The sequence below is a fragment of the Pleurodeles waltl genome, chromosome 7 (genome assembly GCF_031143425.1).
Source record: "Pleurodeles waltl isolate 20211129_DDA chromosome 7, aPleWal1.hap1.20221129, whole genome shotgun sequence".
NCBI classification, from domain to species: domain Eukaryota; kingdom Metazoa; phylum Chordata; class Amphibia; order Caudata; family Salamandridae; genus Pleurodeles; species Pleurodeles waltl.
The window spans coordinates 540,687,574-540,709,572 of NC_090446.1; the positions used below are offsets into that span (position 1 = coordinate 540,687,574).

The 21,999-nt window shown below is 41.9% G+C and overlaps 1 protein-coding gene across 4 annotated transcripts in view; it reads right to left on the reverse strand.

Annotated features, from left to right (window-relative positions):
* Positions 1 to 21,999, reverse strand: part of LOC138304315 (transmembrane protease serine 9-like) — a 1,357,906-nt gene that overhangs the window by 1,214,334 nt on the left and 121,573 nt on the right. For 3 of the 4 annotated variants that reach the window (XM_069244270.1, XM_069244272.1, XM_069244269.1), the window contains one exon: positions 14,863 to 14,892. The exons of the other annotated variant lie outside the window; for it this stretch is intronic. In XM_069244270.1, the coding sequence (XP_069100371.1) occupies positions 14,863 to 14,892 (30 nt within the window). The remainder of the gene's footprint in view (positions 1 to 14,862; positions 14,893 to 21,999) is intronic. 4 annotated transcript variants of the gene reach the window in all.

Consider the following 21,999-nt stretch of genomic DNA (forward strand, 5'->3'; position numbering starts at 1 on the left):
TAATTTTCCTTGTAACAGTATTTTTATTGTCATGTTTTATCATCCTAATCATTGTAGTTCATGCTTTTTATCTAGAACACACTTGTTTCAATAAATCATATTCAACCAATTTCGTCTTCTATTTGTCTTTGCATATGTGAGACAAATGTAACTGAGAGAAAAGGTTGAGATCTGTTCCACCACAATTTACCCTGAGAAATCAGAATGTCATGTGTACAGCTGCCACAAACCACCGCCACATGTAGGTGCTGGTGAGATACTGCTAGCTGGCAGAAAGAGAACTGGATTCAGATCCCCACATCCTAGTGGTGCTGCCGCCCAAATTCAGCAGTCTTATTAGTATAATGAGAGCCAATACGTCAACATTAACAAGAAGAAATGAAAGCTTAATTAAACCATGAATACAAAACTAATTGTGCAGGACTAACTCTATTTTGCAAATGAAACACGTGTATGGCTGCAAGTATTAGATTTAATAACAGCGAAGGAGAATGTAGTCTGCAGTCAGCGTTGTGGGTATATTCCACACAATACCAAACAAATACCAAACATACACAGAATATTACATGTGATGTGACTAAAGTTTTACAATAAGAGCAAGATGTTTGTATACAATCACAGGACAATGAAATGTCACAGAACACTAATACACAGGCAGTGACTGGAGGATCTCACACCTGTGGTACTGACCTGTGGTTGCTGACGTGGGTCATTAACATTGAGGTACTGACACAAGAACACCTTACCGCCACACAGACGTTGCTACTGATACTTAGAAACTAACATGGCCTTTGGGCACTGTAACACTCCAAGGGTTACTGCACAATGACACTGCCTGGGAACACAGACACTGGGGCAAGAGGAAACGGTCACAGACACTGATAAAGGGATGCTGCTATTGGCACACGGGCAATGACACAAACAAGATGACATGGGGACATTGATATTGGGACACTAACACCGGAGCACTGATAGTTGGTAGATAAACAAATAGGGGCACTGGCCTTGATACTGAAATATTACCAGGGAGGGGCACTGACACATATGCACTAATACTGCCATAGTGACACTAACCCAAGAACACCCACAAGTCCTCAAATACTAATGCTGAGGCACTGACACAAAAGCATCAGCACTTGAACATTGAAGCAGGATGCTACAAAGTATAGATAGTAACACTAGAAAGTGGCACACTAGTCACCATCAAGGAGGCACTGATACTGGGTGGCTGACAATAGAACATCACAACAGACACAGAGAAACTACTAGGGAGACACATATAAAGACACCAACATTTGCATATGAATACTGATAGTGGGGACACCGACACAGGTATGTTGACACCGAGCCACAGACACAAGAGCAGTGATATGGCTACATTGACACAGGAACACAAGGTTATTAATCTTGACAGTGGAACACCAGCACGTATGAAAAGAGGTCCATTGCTGCCACTCATACATAGTCCAAGATACTGATTGGACACTTAAAGTTACATGGGACGCTGCCATTGAAATAGTGACACTGGGACAATGACACTGCCAATAAAATGCGCATATCAACACTGGGACACTGGCATGGGGACACAAACTGGCAAAGATGGACATGGGAATACTGGCAATGTTACAGGGACACTGAAATTTGTACAATGATGTAGGGACACTGACATGGACATTGTGACTAGCACTGACATTGGGAGACATATTGCATCCCTGACACTGGGGCCTGGGAATATAGGCACACAGTGTCACTAAGAAGGACAGTGAAAGTTCTATAAGGTCATTGACACTGGAACCAAAGGGCACAGGTGTACTAATGTGTGGAAATTAAGACTAGGCCTGTGAGATAGAATCGAAGACCATGGGTACTTGGATCATAGATCCACAAGCAAACAATTCTATAGCCATAACCAAAGCCACAACCAAAAAACATTGTTCTTAACTGCCCTTTAAATCCAGAGAGCATAACGTTGGCAAGTGCTGTTCATCAGCAATACTTACTAATTGTTATTCTTGGGACAACAAGGCAGTGTATCAGCTTCCAAACACAATCACTCATCAGCACTGCCCAAAATAGCCAGAATTATGCTTCAACCAACCGAAGGCACCATTTTGGGTTCAAGCATTGCGTGAAGCCATAGGCTTTCTAGTGTCAAAGTAAAGTAAGGAGGCCTTCAATCAGACTGTACAGGTTATATTGTTGCTTGAGTATTCATCATCATTTAAATTGGAAGAGAAAGAGACCAGTACAGAGTGAAGATCTTCACAGAAAATGTATTACTACCCTACCCTGTCAGTGGTTTGGGATCCAATCATGTTTTGTAAATATGAGTGCAGGGCCAAAAGGTGTTACATAGGAATCTGTCACAACATTACTGAATGCCAGGCCTGTCGAACACCAAAGGCTGCCTAGTTTTGATCCCAATTTGTACCTCTTTCTTCTATGACTGATACCCTAACTTCCCATTTTCTTTTCGTACCGTTGCTGGCTAATTTTTATTAGTTATAGGAGAAATTTTAATTACGCTGGAGTAATTCGAGAAATTACCTCAATTATGCAATTACACCTGCTGGAGTAATTAAGAGTAATTAAGAGTAATCCTACTCCAAGAGGACATGAACAATGAACTTAGAGAGCGTGAGTGGCTACTGGCTGCTTCTGTTCATGACCTGTAGCATTTAGGGCTATTGACTAAGCACAAAATGCATCTTTTGGTCCATTCTGGACACAAGGGTACGTTTTGTGCTCAGAAAAGTGTGCTAAATGCTGGATTACACTCCTCGCATAATTACAAGTAATTTTGGGGTAACTAGTAATGAGTAATTTTGGGGTAACTACTTGTAATTACATTAGAGGCAATTGTGCCAGTTACGCCCACCCCCAAATTTCATCTCTGCTATCCCCCTCAGTTACTATTTCCCTATCTTTCTCATTGACCTTCGGTATCACTCTCTCTTTTGGTCTAGGTCAGAGTATGATGATAAAAATGTATTCTCTGTCCACAAAAATGGGTGCTAGTGCCTGCCAACTCCAAACACCCGCACAAATTAAGCAATAGACCTAGGGCTCTAGAACTATGAGCAGCTGGCTGCCTGGCTAGTTCTGACTCCTTGTATATAGTGGAAGTGCAGCCCTGCCAGTTGCAATGTGATGCTCCAGTGCAGGTTTTTTCTATATATTTTGAGACTTCTAATCCTGTTTATTCCAGTGTAAAATAAGACTGGAAGTCCCAGAGTTCAATGAAAAACAACCTGGCATGGAGTAGCACATTTCACATGGAACTGGGAAGCCTGACAGCTGTGGAAGTGCCATATTGCCACACTCACTGCCTGAGGTGTATCTAAGCTCCTCCAACAACCTATGCCTACCTCATCTTTCTGTCATGCTGACTGTTCAATTGGGGTCTCTCAGGCAGGAACCAGGAACAGTCAGCACTGTGGTACCATAACTTTGTATGCACCATGTCTGTGTACTCAAAACCATGCCAGTCGGTTTCAAACTGCTGTTAAAACTCATTCACTTATCATCAATGGTTATTAAAATGTGCCTAGAAATTGAGTATGTACCATACATTTTTCTCAAAAATAACTTCATGGAGAATACTTTATTTACGAGAAGTGTTTTATTTTCAAGACACCACTTAGCATTCATTTTCTGAAAAAAAATCACAGTATTTCTTTCTCACTATGGTTTTAATGGCACAATGTAATATTACCTATCTGGGATAGCAGATAAGGAAAAATACTTTCAGTACTTTAAAAAATACCACCAAATGTGTTGTGGTTTTTAAAATCTCACACTCCGGTCCCTTTGTTTTTATAGACACCATGGGGGGTTGCATGTCTGTTCACCTTGAGACACCTTATGCTATAGTTATCATTTAAAGCCAGGCCTCCCCAAAGCATATGTCCCTGACTATTGGCCCACCTCAAACTGAGTTTTTTTGTTTTTTGGTAGGACGATTCGAAATGTGTAATTGTATCTGAAATTTCAGGCATGGTGTGAACTCAGGTTACCATTTTCTGCAGTTAGGTATGTATTTGGTAAAAATAAAAACCAGTGCACAGCTAGGGGCAAACAATGTTTATTTTATACAAATGGATTCAGATGGTAAGCTATGGTGCTTATTTGTGAAAACTAGAACATATTGTTCATCTTCAGACTTTGACCGAGTGCACATGAGAGAGAGGCAGATAAGGCAGAAAGAAGGGGTAAGAGAAAGATAGGAAAATTGTAGGACAGGAAAAAAAGAATGGATGAAAACCAACCTGTAGGACTGAGATAAAGCGACAGGAAGAGTAGGTTGGTGGCAGAAAGAGGCTTGACGTACAATGAAGACTGGGAAGGGTTGGTATTCAGGAACCCCAACATTCAGCAGGCTCAGCTGCAGACTGATTATAAAAACATTGGCCCTCGCACTTCTTATTATTAGTTTTTTAGAAATTGGGTACTGAATCATGAGGGTGTTTTTCTCACGCCAAAGGGCTTTGAAATGAGGAAGCAAATCTATCTAGATCCAGGATAACTACCTTAAAGCATAATTGTTTTTAACACAGACTTTATTGCACTTTTATCAATAGTAGACAGTTCAGGAGAATGACTTCCCAGGTAGCGAATGAGTACAAAAGGTTGGAGTCAATAGATGTAGAAAGTGCCATGAGTATGGCATCTAAGTCCATTCATGTTCAAGCCAATGCAGGAAAAAAACAAAGATTAAGCAACATAGCAGCCCCCCACTCTGACATCAAATCAAACAAAAACCCTAGATGTGTCACTTAAGAGCAGCCTCTCAGAACCAGAAGGAGGAGAAGTACATGCATGTGTGGTGTAGTCCAATTATGGACCTGGCGGAACCAGTGGTATTGGAGGCTCTGCAAACACAGCTATCCCAGGGTGTATTTAGTGCTGGACTCATAAGGACAACCTCGCTGGTATTCAGTGATTCCTCAGGGAACAGGATCTTCTGCCTTAAAGCCCTCCAGCAGCAAATCCCATTCCACGGAGATGGGCGATTTGCGCAGCCCCCTATATTCCTCCCACCTAAGGGCCATACCTTTTACCAGACCTCAACAATGAACCTCCTACCGCCAGTCTTTTATTTTTGGGACCAATGGGGATTTCCATCTTCTAGAGAGCAGGTGTTTCGCCGGCAGTAAAGCTAAGTTCATGAATTACACTCTCAATCCGGATGCTTTAGGTCTCGTGGGCAGTCCAAGTACACATTTTTCAAATGTTATCCCAGCAGGCCTGTCTTGCGACTTCACCTAGCGCTCCCGTTATTCCCGCACCGTAGCCTGAAAGGTGAAGAAACTCACCTTAAAAAATCATGAGATCCAATAATTTCCCATGTACAAATATGTCATCATTTATAATTGTACTGAAATTTGATGAAGTGCACTGGTTATTATTAGATTGTCATCACTCTCTTACAATAAAATATTTGCCAGCTCAGGCCCTGTTGTACACATTAAGCAGTTCTTGTTCAAGTAATTGCAAAAAAGGAAGACACAAATTCATTTTTTTAAACTTTATTTTCCATTTTTGAGACCTAACCATAAAGCACAAATACAAGACGGTATAGTATACCCTTTACCTACATGTATGGTAGCCCAGATTGTCAGGAACGGAGCAACTGTTCATTCTAAGAGCCCCAGGACCGTCCAGTTGGGAAATGATAATGTGTTGCCATTTTCTCTGCAAGGAACATGGCAATTTGCAAAGGTCAATCACAGGTGTTTCTACGTGAATCAGTAGAATGTCCCGCCCTTTTCTCTATTCATCCTCTGTCTTTATGCGATCTTGTGCTTTAAGTATAGATCTGGGCATTATTCTCAACTAAATTCAGTATTCTACTTAGAGATTTCTGGAATGATGGCATAGGCACGCAAAAATGCAGTATGTATGTACAAATTACAATTTGCGAATCGTTAGCAAGCTAACAAACCACAATTTGGGTTACCGATTCGGAATTTGGAAGGAACGTGTTTAGGGTGTCCCTTTCAAATTTCAAATTAGATTGGGTATGTAGTAATATTTTGCAAATAAGTTCCAGTCACAGAACATTACATGCTAAGCCATTTTCGAACAGAAAGGGGTCCCCAAGGGACCCCTTCTCGTTTGTGAATGTTGACAAAATCATTTTTTAAGAGTTAGCAATTGTTCAGACCACAGCCTACTCTGAAAAAATGAAACTACACTCTTTCAGGTAAATTGTGTTTAATTTATTTAAAATTAATCACAAAGATGGTGGTCTGCTGACCTCAGAAGGCTGCCATCCCTGTGATGAATGCGATTCCTAGTGGTTTACAATTTGCAACTTACTGCATTAATATTCATGAGGTAGGTTGAAATGCAAAGTACATTGTACATAGGGAGGTTCATAAATTACCACACTGGTTGCAAAATTACTGGTCACAAATTGCAACCAGTTGTTAGTACACCTGGCCCCTAGTGCCCAATTGCTGATGTACCCACTTTTATTCCTAGATGTCGCGTTACCTGGTTGACCCAGGATAGAAAGAAGAATTGCACAGCCAGTCCTGCCAGCAACATTGGCTCTCTGAATGCTTTAAAAGCTAATGGCACTGACCTATAGCAACAATATATGTGTTGACCCAAAGGTTTGGTATTCTAATCATGGAATGAAACACTTAAGTAGCATGAATAAGGAAGCCTTTTATCTGAATTGGATTATGACATTGTGGTAGATATTATTGTTTCAGCCTTCTTAATGGGTAACTTGGAAATTACAAAGTGTCAAGCACAGATGGACATAAAATACAGCGTATCTTTCGGAAATTTATAGCAACCATGGCAGGTCTGTTTTTGCACATCTAGGGAGCTAAAGAACCTCCAGTAGTGAATTGGGTGGATGTATTGTAAAGAAGAGTCCCTGAAATCCGTACTGCATGAATCAAACTTCAAAACCTCATCAAACTGAAAAATCAACAGAAAAACTCAGAATGCCCCACCCCATGGTACACAATTTTCACATGTCCATGTAAGGAATTGGGACTATTTGTAGAAGGGATTTCGAACCCACCTCAAATAATAATCAAAATCCTTGTTAGATTGAACCACAAAACACACTAAATAAACCTGTGCTGAACTCTCTGGTAGCTTGGTACAAAACTGAACTGCAATGTTTAAAGTCTTCATACAGTACTCAAACAATAAAAGATCAGCATAAAGTGAAAACACAACACCAGAAAAATCCCAAAACAATTTAGAGAAATAGAGAATAATGTAATAATTAAAATGATATAACAATGACACAATTCCAATCTGTAGAACTGGAGCTATAATCTTGTAAAGTTTAGGGTTAAAAATAGTACCAGAAGCTGTGAAGTGCCAACTGTGTGTATCTGTTGCTCAAGACAGGGACTAAATCAGAAGTTCAGGCAAGCTGTGATGGAGTGCAACGCCCGGCTGCAGGACCAGGTGCGCCCCACTGAAAATTTTACCTTCTCAGTTTGATTCAAGGACTGTGTGGTGTTGCTCTGTGGGCCTTCCGCCTCTGCATCAAATCAGGTGATGACTTGTGTTAGAAATTAGGTCTCTCGTTGGCAGAGGTATGCACCCTGTCCAAGTAGGGACCACAATCCTAGTCAAATTAAGTCAGATATACACTCTAAATTAACCTGCGCCCTCTGGTAGCTTGGCACAGAGCGGTCACGCTTAACTTAAGAGGCAATGTGTAAAGTATTTGTGCAACACTTAAATTACAGTAACATACTGAATACAGCACATAAAGGACTCCACACCAGGTTAGAACCATAAAGAATATTTATCTGAGTAGAACAAGAACAAAATGACGACAATCCAATAAGAAGAACTTGAGATATGCAATGTTAAATATTTAGGTGAAAATAGCACCCAAAACCGCAAAGTGGCAACTGTGGTTATCTGGCTGCGCCAGACCGGAGTAAAGTCAAGAGTTCAGGCCAAATGCCATGTAGCACAGGCCAGATAGAGGGACCCACTCAGGCCCACATAACACAATACCTTAAATCCTGGTGTGTAGTCTGCTTAGTGTTGCTTTCGGAGGCCTTGCAGCAGTTCCATTGAGGGCCACAGAAGGCAGAGCCCCTTAGGCCCACTTCCAAGGGTCCAGGACTGGGTATGGTACCTCTTGGCAGGGCACACTCACAAATGGCAGAATCCAGTTGAAGAAGCAGGTTGGTTGGAAGTCTTTTGTATCCCTAAGACTTCAGAAATAAGGAGGCCCTTCAGCTGGCCCTTGGAGTTGCTCTTGGCTTTTGGTTGTAGAGATGCAGGTCTGGTCCTTCGCAGTCCCAGGCAAGAGGGCAGCAGGCACAGGTCAGCACAGCAAAGCAGGAGGCAGTAAAGTAGCATTCCAGCAGAGTGGCAGCCCTTTCAGCAGCACAGCTGTCCTTCTTCCTGGCAGAGTATCCACAGGTGCAGAAATTTACTGAAGTGGTGGTGTCTGAGGTCCAGTATTTATACTTTGGTGCCTTGGTTCTGGAGGATGGGAGAAGCTCCTAGAGGCATGCCTTTGAACTGAACAGATGCTCTGCCTCCCCTGTCCTGGATCTAAGCTGGCTGGAGTAACAATGCTGGGTTGTTAAGCCCCATTGGGTGTGGACAGGACAAGCCTAGTCAGTTGTAACTGAGGTAGTGCTAAGCTTCGCCTCCCCCATCAAGTCAGTTAATAGCCCATTAAGTCCCCTCAAGTCAAACCTAATCTCCGATTGTGTGTGGCTGTGTAAAGGGAATGCACAAGGCCCAGTTGTCACCCACAGCAGATGTGTATTGGAGACAGACAACAGGCACACAGGGCTAAGAGCATAAAATCATCAACCTTCTAAAAGAGGCATTTGTAAAATCGTAATGATAAATTTGACTTTATCATTAAAGAGGATTTATCATTACAATTCCATAGGTACTAAACATGAGAGCTCTACCTCCTTCCAATCAGGAATTACCCTTATTAAATGTATTACGGAATCCCAAATGTTATCCTATGAGAGGAGTAGGCCTCAGAGTAGTGAAAAACTAGTTGGGGATTTTTTCACTACCAGGGCATGTAAAACAAAAAGTATATGTCCTGACTTTTAATTACATCGCACCCTGCCCCATGGGGATACCTTGGGTCTACATTAGGGGTGTTGTATGTGTAACAAAAGGGAGGTTTAAGGCTTGGCAAGATGTTTTGAATGCCAAGTTGACATTGCAGTGAAACTGTACATACAGGCTTTGTAGTGGCAGGCTTGAGACATTGTTAAAGGACTACTTAAGTAGGTGGCACTATCAGTACAGCAGGCCCACCAGTGGCACTGAATTTATAGGCCCTGGGCACACATAGTGTATTTTACTAGGGGACTTACAAGTACATTAAAATGCCAATTGTGGATACACCAACGTTAACATGCTTTATGGGAGTGAGCATATTCACTTTAGCACTGGTTAGCAATGGTAAAGTGCCCAGAATCCCATGGCCAACAAAACCAGATCAGCAAAAGTGAGGCTAGATAGGCAAAAAGTTTTGGGTAAGATCACCCTTAGGCTGTCAGGTCTAACAGCTTGGGTTAGGACCTGCACGGCTCTGCAGGACTCTGTGTCAAACCCAGTAAAGCCTTCAGTTAGAAGCTGCATGGCCCTGCAGGGCGTTTGCATAGGACCTGGTGAGGCTTTTAGTTGGGAGCTGCATGGCATGGCTCTACAGGGCTCTGTGGTGGACTTAATGAAGCTTTCGGTTAGGACTTGTGAGGTTCTGGAGGGCTCTGTGTCAGATCTGGCAAAACTTCAATTATGGAGGGAAATGTGCTCTCTGAGTCCTGCCATGGGTCCAAGACCTTGGTGGTCAGAACTCATGCCAACAGAGGCCATCAGACGGGACTGAGTTGAGTTAAATTGGGCCTGGTCAACTAAAAAGCAGGAAAGTCCTTTGGAAGCTTGTTGTATTCCTGTACCTCAAACGGGAGGTAAGCCAACTGGCTCTTGAAGCCACTGCTGGCGCCCTGGGTTCAAGGCAAGCAGGACCAGTCTTATTTCAGGATTTTCAGAGAATGGGACAGTCCTTCTTTTGTTCTTCAATTAGTGTTTCTGAGGATTCTGCATGTATGCCTAGTGTCAGCCTGAGGGTAGGGGACAACCTTTGTTTAACAATAAAAGTGGTTCGGGTTGGTTCCTCCTTTTCCTATGGGTTTGGCTCCAGCCTGGCTAGGAAAACAAACAAAAGGACAGCCTTTGTGTCAGGCTCTTGTGAGTGGGCCATGGCAGGCCCTTTTCAAGTGTAATCAGAGCTGGGGCGCAGCTCCTCCCTGGCCATCCTGTCAAGAAGACCCGCACCTCCCTGCAAGGTCCTTTGTCTACTGCCTTGAAGCAAATCACATCATACCGCAGTAGAGCAATTAGTAGTCAGGTAATCCTGGAAACAGGCAGAAAGCCAAGTTCAGCTTAAACAGGAAAATGTCAGCTTTTTAAAAGTGCTGTTTTATAGTAATTTCAAATCCAACTTGACCATTAGGTTGAATTTTAAATTGCTATTGCAGTGAGTCCTTGAAACATTTTCCTAGCTATTCCCAAACAAGGAGTTATTTATAACCCCATTTTTGTTCTATGGGAGAGTCAGCTTTACTGCTACTACTTACACCCATTGTGTCTTTTTTAAAGGCTTTGTGTAATTGGTAAACCTTTTTTTCCAAAAATGGCATGTAGGTACACTACTTAAAGTGGCAGTTGTTTAGATGGTGGTCACGCCTTGAGTTGTGTATCACGCAAAGGCAGTTGCGGCTCACAGTAGGATGAAGGGGTGGGATGGGGCGGCGCAACGCGGGAGGGGAGCACAAAAAAAAACCTCTTAACCACCCCGCTCCTCATCTGCAGGGACAGGCTCAGGCACCCAGCCTGCACTGCGTCCAATCCTATGACTGCTTTCATTCTGGCAGCAGCATGACAGCAGCAGTAGGATTGGAAGGAGCGCCATGGCTGGGGACTCCGAGGCAGAGTGGAAGCCTCTGCCTGCTCTCTCCAATCTGACAGAGCCTACAGCCCATATATGTTTGGTCGGCCCGAGACGGCTGGCCAAACATACATGCACACTGAGTGAGAGTAGTCCCTGTCACACCAGTGGCCCCGCCCCTTTTGCAGTAAAAACGCAATAAACATAGTTTAATATGTTTTTACTGTAAAAGGTTTGCAGCTGCTGGCGGGGGGTGATGCTTCTCTGCCATAGTGGAGGAGCTGCACCTGTGCAAAGGTTTGTCAGTTTTCCTGGTCTATTCAAGTTTTCCACGCATCTGGGATCCTCCTACCACAGACTGGGGTCAGACTCATGTGTAGTTCCTCATTCCTGTGTAGTTAGTTTTCCACTGCTTAGTTGTCATGTTTGGTAATCAGATCACAAATTTCAAGATGAAAAAACTGTCTACCGAAGCTTTCACTAGCCAATTGGATTTAAAATGAAAGTATGATTTAGAGGATTTGTGAATCACTGAATTCTGATTTTAAACAGCAGGGCTTTTAAACCTACCTGGCACCTTTTTTAAAAGATTATATAAAAAAAAAAATACTGTGCGGATTTTCACCATCCCAACAAAAGCTTGTTCGGTGAGTAACGTTTTGTACTCCATTGTAAAGAGAATCACAAATGCCAATCAGTGTGTTGTAACAGTCTGTGATGAAAGTCCAGCTACAACATCAAAGTACACCTACGGCCTGGCTTTGACTATCTAACTCAAATCTAAGTCGAGTAGAGTTTGGTTCTGGTGACTGGAGAAGTTTGTTGAGTTTTAAGAACCATTAAAGCAATCTTTCTAGCCCTTCGGGATCTGGATGTATGGTTGCTGAATCTCTGGTCTTGTGTGTCTCAGCACTTGAACCTTTTATCTGCAATCAGTAGAGTCTATGATAGAGGTCCCTAAAGCAAAAGACACTTTGGGGTCTCAGTAGCGGCAGCTGACACAATATCTCCATCAATCTACTTGGCAGGCAAAGTGGTATTTGGTTCCAATAGCTCAAAGACCAAACTTGAGTGTAGTGTTCCAGCACTTGTAACTGTGCCCACCTTTGGGACCCCATTGTATAGTTCCTTCTGAGACCCAAGTCCTTGTGAAGTTCCCTGAGCCATCCTGAACCACTCCCTTGGGATCAAAATAGAATAGGGCCAATGTCAAAACAATTAGCATCTAGCGCTAAGGAGCTAGAATAATTACTGGGGTTGTAGTTTGGCTACGTGAGACACTAATACATTTTCTCATTATTTGTGCATAATTTAGTTTTACCCATTTCAGTTTAGCTAATGTATCCTATTAATTCTATTAAATTTTGATTGGACATTACTGTGCTAAGTATTAAGCCATACCATATACAAGTGTCTAATTTCCACCACCCCTTATTAAACTTTCTCAGTTTAACAAGAGTAACTTGGCTAAATGCAATAACTTGGCTATCCAATTTGAGTGCACCAATTCTGTGGTCCTGACACATCACATGAAGCACTTGACTACCCAGTTGGAATAGAACCTGCTGTCCACTGACTTCCTAAACCAAAGGTCCTGCACCACCAGATGCAAAGGTTTTTAACACTATAATCAGTCTATCTTGGATTTCACATAGGAGTAAAATCTCATTGGTTTTCAACTACCTATAGCCCCAACTTTTCATAAGAGAGTATGGCTTCTCAGGACCAAGCATGTTATGGCTCCATGATCAGACACAAATTGGAGGCTATGCAAACTGCATCCCTAAAAACCTTGACTGCTTGAAAGGATGAGGGCAGGTAAAGGTGGTGAAAAAGCATGAGCTTCCTGTAGGGTTGTGTGGCTCATGAAACCAGAGAGCTGTGATTGGCTGTATAGGGTGTGCCCATACCCATGGGTCAGTAAGCTAATAAACTCTGTGGGCTGACACAGACTGGCAGTGTGCATTTCAGACCAGCACAGGTAGCTGGACCTTGCTTGGCTTGTGATCTGTCTGCCAAGTTGCTTGGTGGGTGGAATGGCAGGTCACAAGCAATGGTGTCTTCTCCCTCCTTTTGCCTTGATAAAAGATTCATCTATATTGGGATATCAGACTGGACCCAGATGGTTGTAACGCATTAGTATTAGGAGGCAATGAAGCTCTACCAGAACCAGAAGGCCACTCTGGTCGAGTTTCAACCTGGCCAAAAAGTGTGAATAATGGAGCCAGGAGAGCTGGGGCCTCCGATACTGCTGGTCAGGGCCTTATGAGGTGAAGGAGGGAAAGGGGTGAGTCACCTACATGGTGCATCTCAAGACCACCAAGAATCCCCTATATGTTCCCCATGTTAACTGCCTCAAAAGGTCTGAAGTCACCATGGTCCTGGTCCTGGTCACAGATGATAGGGTGGAAGAGGAGAGTAAACCTCTTTCCGACCTCCTGTCTTCTAAGGAGCAGGATAGGTCAGTGGAAGTTATCAACCTCTCCCGTACCCTACTTTCTGATTTCTTGCTGGGGTGATGCTGAGGTCTGACAAATGTGCTGTCCAATCGACTCCATCAATATTAATAAGGGAAGGAATGTACTATAAAGTAAGACTAAGGAGTACACCAAGGGCCAACCTATGAGTTTATATGTAAACAATATAAGATGACAAATAAGTTAATAGAAAACCCCAACCCCTTTCCAGGTGTATGTGGTAACGACGATGTGCTTACCATGATGATTTAATACTTCTTCTATCATAATGTTACCTTAAACGAAAGCTCCCAGTAGTTAAATCTTAAAGCAAGGAGGTTTACCAAGAGAGATTCCTGGGCTTTAATTGAGTGGGTCTGAAACTTTGCTTATTGATAGTTGTGATCAATCTTTATAACAAGGGTACTGATATTAATGTAAGTCTTGATCAACGATCTTTATTGAAAGATCAGTAATGGAAAATATACTTGTAATAGAGGCAAATCCTGCTAATTAGATCCTTTAAACTCTGTTGCTGAGCAAACACTTTGTCAAATAATATAGAGACTTTAATGGGCCAAAATAACCTGTTCATCAAACAGATTATCTTAATATATATGCTGCTAAACTAATCTGTGGTAAAGCGCCTAACTCCAGCCCTAGCAGTGACCTAAAAGAAAATACACTTATTTCAAATGTTCCATATAGAATAATAAAATGTCACAAACAACTCAAAAACAAAATGCTATGCGTCCACAAAATGGAGCTTATAAAAGTGAACTCTCAAATGTGAAAGAGATACCTGCTAACATGAGTTTTCAAAGTGTTTTGAGAAGCTCACGAAAAGGGAAAAACCTTCAGGTTGTCTTACAATAGTAAATTTAAAGTTAGTAGTCCTGCGACACTTTGCCCATCATGGAATGTGTAATTGATGGAGACAGATGAAGTCTAAGAACATGTGTAAAGGAAGTGACGGTGAATGATTCCACAATAGCAGCATCAGGAGAAATGGCTAGCACCCGGTATAGCCTGAGCCACCATGTGCAGCATATGTAAAAAGTCACACTTCTAAAGATGCAAAGAAATAAGGAGCCATGCTGTATAAAAGTTAAGATGATACCTGGTCAGTCAACATTTATTTGATTGAGAAGTGTGAACAGGCTACAGTTACTAATATCCTCACTCCCGAATGGGGTGGTGGTTTTACTGCACAGGCTTACTAGCATCCTAGCTCTATGAGATCTCATATCAGAGGATATTGGAAATGTTGAATTTGTATTTGATAAAGATGGGAAAGTGTTTACACCAGTAGAATTCCACTCTAAATGGGTCTTTGTAATGACTTTATATGAAACTAACAGTATGAGAGAAAAGCAAATGAATAGATCATCTGATGGTCAGGTCGGTGAAAGGGGGGTTGTCACATTTCTTAGATTACTTCATTGATATGATGAGGCAATAGGAGTGGAATGGTTTGCTTACGTGAGATTGTGCTTTGAGTGGATCCATTGCCTGTTGTGAGAAAAAAAACAGTAACACATTTGTTTAGTCTTGCAGACAATGCTCAATAAAATAGAATACATTTAATGAAGAACTCACTAAAATATACATTGATCTGGGTCCTAATATCTCCTGTCTTCTATTTCTATACCAAGGCAATAGAGGGCCGAGGTCGCTGTACAACCTCTTCTCTCTGTGTATCTTTGCCCATCCGTGTAAAAAAGCAGAGATGCTTAGTCATGAAACTCAAAAACGGGAATCTCTACACTGCTCATTTTCATTCTCAATAGCTATTGCCCCACAAATTTACAAATATATACGTACACACACATGCACACACACACGTACAGAGAGAAGTGTACATATGAGCTATTTTGTAACTGATTAAGTATGGCAACTTCACCTATTCAGAATGTTTCTACATCCTTATTCACAAATATCCTTTTGAGAGGAGGCGTGACAACTCACAAATTAGAAGAATTCGACTCACAGAAGGGTGCTTTTTAATCAGACCCATATATGGTAAGTGCTAATAGCCACACTTGGTATCAAATGGTTTATTGATTCTTTATTGATTCTTCCTAGGAAAAAGCTGGTCAGGCATCATATCTATGACCAACTTGTCCTCCTTCTGCTACAGGTGGTGTGCATGGAGAGGCTCAGTGACAGTCACAGAGGTTGGCAGGCATTGCTTTTGAGACCCTTTATTGCGCATCAGTCTAGATTAAGAGACACAATCATTACTAAATGGAAGGTGTGCAGCTGTGGCAAGCTCACCATCAAAGACTTGTTCCTTAAGTTCCTTAAACCAGGGTTGTAGCCAACATGGGCCTGGACTGGTCAGGCACCTCATAATAATGCTTACCCTCCCAATGCAACTGCCAGCAGGCAATGCTCACTGGTCAAGGTTGAGAAAGTTATCAAAACAAATTCCTAGCTCATATTAATCCCTCACCTCAGGATATGTTCAGCATTAAGCAGTTCTACATTGTGAAACAAACGTCAAACCCATTCCTTGATTTTTAGCTCAAGTGAAATTGCACCTGGATGATCAATTACAAAAATTAGGCCCATATTTATAGCCCATATTTTCAGCAAGGCAAAAAAAATGCATCCAGCTAGACCAGTGCCATTTCCTGGCACACAACCACCAAAATCATGACTCCAGTCTTATTGTCATGTTTTATCATCCTAATCATTGTAGTTCATGCTTTTTATCTAGAACACACTTGTTTCAATAAATCATATTCAACCAATTTCGTCTTCTATTTGTCTTTGCATATGTGAGACAAGTGTAACTGAGAGTATAGGCTGAGATCTGTTCCACCACAATTCACCCTGAGAAATCAGAATGTCACGTGTACAGCTGCCACAAACCACCGCCACATGTAGGTGCTGGTGAGATACTGCTAGCTGGCAGAAAGAGAACTGGATTCCGATCCCCACATCCTAGTGGTGCTGCCGCCCAAATTCAGCAGTCTTATTAGTATAATGAGAGCCAAAACGTCAACATTAAGAAGAAGAAATAGAAGCTTAATTAAACCATGAATACAAAACTAATTGTGCAGGACTAACTCTATTTTGCAAATGAAACATGTGTATGGCTGCAAGTATTAGATTTAATAACAGCGAAGGAGAATGTAGTCTGCAGTCAGCGTTGTGGGTATATTCCACACAATATCAAACAAATACCAAACATACACAGAATATTACATGTGATGTGGCTAAAGTTTTACAATAAGAGCGAGGTGTTTGTATACAATCACGGGACAATGAAATGTCACAGAACACTAATACACAGGCAGTGACTGGAGGATCTCACACCTGTGGTACTGACCTGTGGTTGCTGACATGGGTCATTAACATTAAGGTACTGACACAAGAACACCTTACCGCCACACAGACGTTGCTACTGATACTTAGAAACTAACATGGCCTTTGGGCACTGTAACACTCCAAGGGTTACTGCACAATGACACTGCCTGGGAAAACAGACACTGGGGCAAGAGGAAAGGGTCACAGACACTGATAAAGGGATGCTGCTATTGGCACACGGGCAATGACACAAACAAGTTGACATGGGGACATTGATATTGGGACACTAACACCGGAGCACTGATAGTTGGTAGATAAAGAAATAGGGGCACTGGCCTTGATACTGAAATATTACCAGAGAGGGGCACTGAGACATATGCACTAATACTGCCATAGTGACACTAACCCAAGAACACCCACAAGTCCTCAAATACTAATGCTGAGGCACTGACACAAAAGCATCAGCACTGGAACATTGAAGCAGGATGCTACAAAGTATAGATACTAACACTAGAAAGTGGCACACCAGTCACCATCAAGGAGACACTGATACTGGGTGGCTGACAATAGAACATCACAACCGACACAGAGAAACTACTAGGGGAGATACATATTAAGACACCAACACTTGCATATGAATACTGATAGTGGGGACACCGACACAGGTATATTGACACCGAGCCACAGACACAAGAGCAGTGATATGGCTACATTGACACAGGAACACAAGGTTATTGATCTTGACAGTGGAACACTAGCACGTATGATAAGAGGTCTATTGCTGCCACTGATACATAGTCCAAGATACTGATTGGACACTTAAAATTACATGGGATGCTGCCATTGAAATAGTGACACTGGGACAATGACACAGACAATAAAATGTGCATATCAACACTGGGACACTGGCATGGGGACACAAACTGGCAAAGATGGACATGGAAATACTGGCAATGTTACAGAGACACTGAAATTTGGACAATGATGTAGAGACACTGACATTGACATTGTGACTAGCACTGACGTTGGGAGACATATTGCATCCCTCACACTGGGGCCTGGGAATGTAGGCACACAGTGTCAATGAGAAGGGCAGTGAAAGTTCTATAAGGTCATTGACACTGGAACCAAAGGGCACAGGTGTACTAATGTGTGGAAATTAAGACTAGGCCTGTGAGATAGAATCGAAGACCATGGGTACTTGGATCATAGATCCACAAGCAAAGAATTCTATAGCCACAACCAAAGCCACAACCAAAAAACATTGTTCTTAACTGTCCTTTGAATCCAGAGAGCATAACGTTGGCAAGTGCTGTTCATCAGCAATACTTACTAATTGTTATTCTTGGGACAACAAGGCAGTGTATCAGCTTCCAAACACAATCACTCATCAGCACTGCCCAAAATAGCCAGAATTATGCTTCAACCAACTGAAGGCACCATTTTGGGTTCAAGAATTGCATGAAGCCATAGGCTTTCTAGTGTAAAAGTAAAGTAAGGAGGCCTTCAATCAGGCTGTACAGGTTATATTGTTGCTTGAGTATTCATCATCATTTAAATTGGAAGAGAAAGAGACCAGTACAGAGTGAAGATCTTCACAAAAAATGTATTACTACCCTACCCTGTCAGTGGTTTGGGATCCAATCATGTTTTGTAAATATGAGTGCAGGGCCAAAAGGTGTTACATAGGAATCTGTCACAACATTACTGAATGCCAGGCCTATCGAACACCAAAGGCTGCCTAGTTTTGATCCCAATTTGTACCTCTTTCTTCTATGACTGATACCCTAACTTCCCATTTTCTTTTCGTACCGTTGCTGTGTAATTTTTATTAGTAATAGGAGAATTTTTTATTACGCTGGAGTAATTCGAGAAATCACCTCAATTATGCAATTACACCTGCTGGAGTAATTAAGAGTAATCTGGGGTAAAAATCCTACTCCAAGAGGACATGAACAATTAACTTAGAGAGCGTGAGTGGCTACTGGCTGCTGCTGTTCATGACCTGTAGCCTTTAGGGCTATTGTCTAAGCACAAAATGCATCTTGCTCAGAAAAGTGTGCTAAATGCTGGATTACACTCCTTGCATAATTACAAGTAATTATGAGTAATTTTGTGGTAACTACTTGTAATTACATTAGAGACAATTGTGCCAGTTAGGCCCACCCCCAATTTTAATCTCTGCTATCCCCCTCAGTTACTATTTCCCTATCTTTCTCATTGACCTTCGGTATCACTCCCTCTTTTGGTCTAGGTCAGAGTATGATGATAAAAATTTATTCTCTGTCCACAAAAATGGGTGCTAGTGCCTGCCAACTCCAAACACCCGCACAAATTAAGCAATAGCCCTAGGGCTCTAGAACTATGAGCAGCTGGCTGCCTGGCTAGTTCTGGCTCCTTGTATATAGTGGAAGTGCAGCCCTGCCATTTGCAATGTGCTGCTCCAGTGCAGGTTTTTTCTATATATTTTGAGACTTCTAATCCTGTTTATTCCAGTGTAAAATAAGACTGGAAGTCCCAGAGTTCAATGAAAAACAACCTGGCATGGAGTAGCACATTTCACATGGAACTGGGAAGCCTGACAGCTGTGGAAGTGGCATATTGCCACACTCACTGCCTGAGGTGTATCTGAGCTCCCCCAACAACCTATGCCTACCTCATCTTTCTGTCATGCTGACTGTTCAATTGGGGTCTCTCAGGCAGGAACCAGGAACAGTCAGCACTGTGGTACCATAACTTTGTATGCACCATGTCTGTGTACTCAAAACCATGCCAGTCGGTTTCAAACTGCTGTTAAAACTCATTCACTTATCATCAATGGTTAATAAAATGTGCCTAGAAATTGAGTGTGTACCATACATTTTTCTCAAAAATAACTCCATGGAGAATACTTTATTTCCGAGAAGTGTTTTACTTTCAAAACACCACTTAGCATTCATTTTCTGAAAAAAATCACAGTATTTCTTTCTCACTATGGTTTTAATGGCGCAATGTAATATTACCTATCTGGGATAGCAGATAAGGAAAAATACTTTCAGTACTTTAAAAAATACCACGAAATGTGTTGTGTTTTTTAAAATCTCACACTCCGGTCCCTTTGTTTTTATAGACACCATGGGGGGTTGCATGTCTGTTCACCTTGAGACACCTTATGCTATAGTTATCATTTAAAGCCAGGCCTCCCCAAAGCATGTGTCCCTGACTATTGGCCCACCTCAAACTGAGTTTTTTTGTTTTTTGGTAGGACGATTCGAAATGTGTAATTGTATCTGAAATTTCAGGCATGGTGTGAACTCAGGTTACCATTTTCTGCAGTTAGGTATGTATTTGGTAAAAATAAAAACCAGTGCCCAGCCAGGGGCAAACAATGTTTATTTTATACAAATGGATTCAGATGGTAAGCTATGGTGCTTATTTGTGAAAACTAGAACATATTTTTCGTCTTCAGACTTTGACCGTGTGCACATGAGAGAGAGGCAGAGAAGGCAGAAAGAAGAGAAAGATAGGAAAATTGTAGGATAGGAAAAAAAGAATGGATGAAAACCAACCTGTAGGACTGAGATAAAGCGACAGGAAGAGTAGGTTGGTGGCAGAAAGAGGCTTGAGGTACAATGAAGACTGGGAAGGGTTGGTATTCAGGAACCCCAACATTCAGCAGGCTCAGCTGCAGACTGATTAGAAAAACATTGGCCCTCACACTTATTATTATTAGTTTTTTAGAAATTGGGTACTGAATCATGAGGGTGTTTTTCTCACGCCAAAAGGCTTTGAAATGAGGAAGCAAATCTATCTAGATCCAGGATAACTACCTTAAAGCATAATTGTTTTTAACACAGACTTTATTGCATTTTTATCAATAGTAGACAGTACAGGAGAATGACTTCCCAGGTAGCGAATGAGTACAAAAGGTTGGAGTCAATAGATGTAGAATGTGCCATGAGTATGGCATCTAAGTCCATTCTCGGTCAAGCCAATGCAGGAAAAAAATAAAGATTAAGCAACATAAGCAGCCCCCCACTCTGACACCAAATCAAACAAAAACCCTAGATGTGTCACTTAAGAGCAGCCTCTCAGAACCAGAAGGAGGAGAAGTACATGCATGTGTGGTGTAGTCCAATTCTGGACCTGGTGGAACCGGTGGTATTGGAGGCTCTGCGAACACAGCTATCCCAGGGTGTATTTAGTGCTGGACTCATAAGGACAACCTCGCTGGTATTCAGTGATTCCTCAGGGAACAGGATCTTCTGCCTTAAAGCCCTGCAGCAGCAAATCCCATTCCACGGAGATGGGCGATTTGCGCAGCCCCCTATATTCCTCCCACCTAAGGGCCATAACTTTTGCCAGACCCCAACAATGAACCTCCTCCCGCCAGTCTTCTAGTTTTGGGACCAATGGGGATTTCCATCTTCTAGAGAGCAGGTGTTTCGCCGGCAGTAAAGCTAAGTTCATGAATTACACTCTCAATCCGGATGCTTTAGGTCTCGTGGGCAGTCCAAGTACACATTTTTCAAATGTTATCCCAGCAGGCCTGTCTTGCGACTTCACCTAGCGCTCCCGTTATTCCCGCACCGTAGCCTGAAAGGTGAAGAAACTCACCTTAAAAAATCATGAGATCCAATATTTTCACATGTACAAATATGTCATCATTTATAATTGTACTGAAATTTGATGAAGTGCACTGGTTATTATTAGATTGTCATCACTCTCTTACAATAAAATATTTGCCAGCTCAGGCCCTGTTGTACACATTAAGCAGTTCTTGTTCAAGTAATTGCAAAAAAGGAAGACACAAATTCATTTTTTTAAACTTTATTTTCCATTTTTGAGACCTAACCATAAAGCACAAATACAAGACTGTATAGTATACCCTTTACCTACATGTATGGTAGCCCAGATTGTCAGGAACGGAGCAACTGTTCATTCTAAGAGCCCCAGGACCGTCCAGCTGGGAAATGATAATGTGTTGCCATTTTCTCTGCAAGGAACATGGCAATTTGCAAAGGTCAATCACAGGTGTTTCTACGTGAATCAGTAGAATGTCCCGCCCTTTTCTCTATTCATCCTCTGTCTTTATGCGATCTTGTGCTTTAAGTATAGATCTGGGCATTATTCTCAACTAAATTCAGTATTCTACTTAGAGATTTCTGGAATGATGGCATAGGCACGCAAAAATGCAGTATGTATGTACAAATTACAATTTGCGAATCGTTAGCAAGCTAACAAACCACAATTTGGGTTACCGATTCGGAATTTGGAAGCAACGTGTTTAGGGTGTCCCTTTCAAATTTCAAATTAGATTGGGTA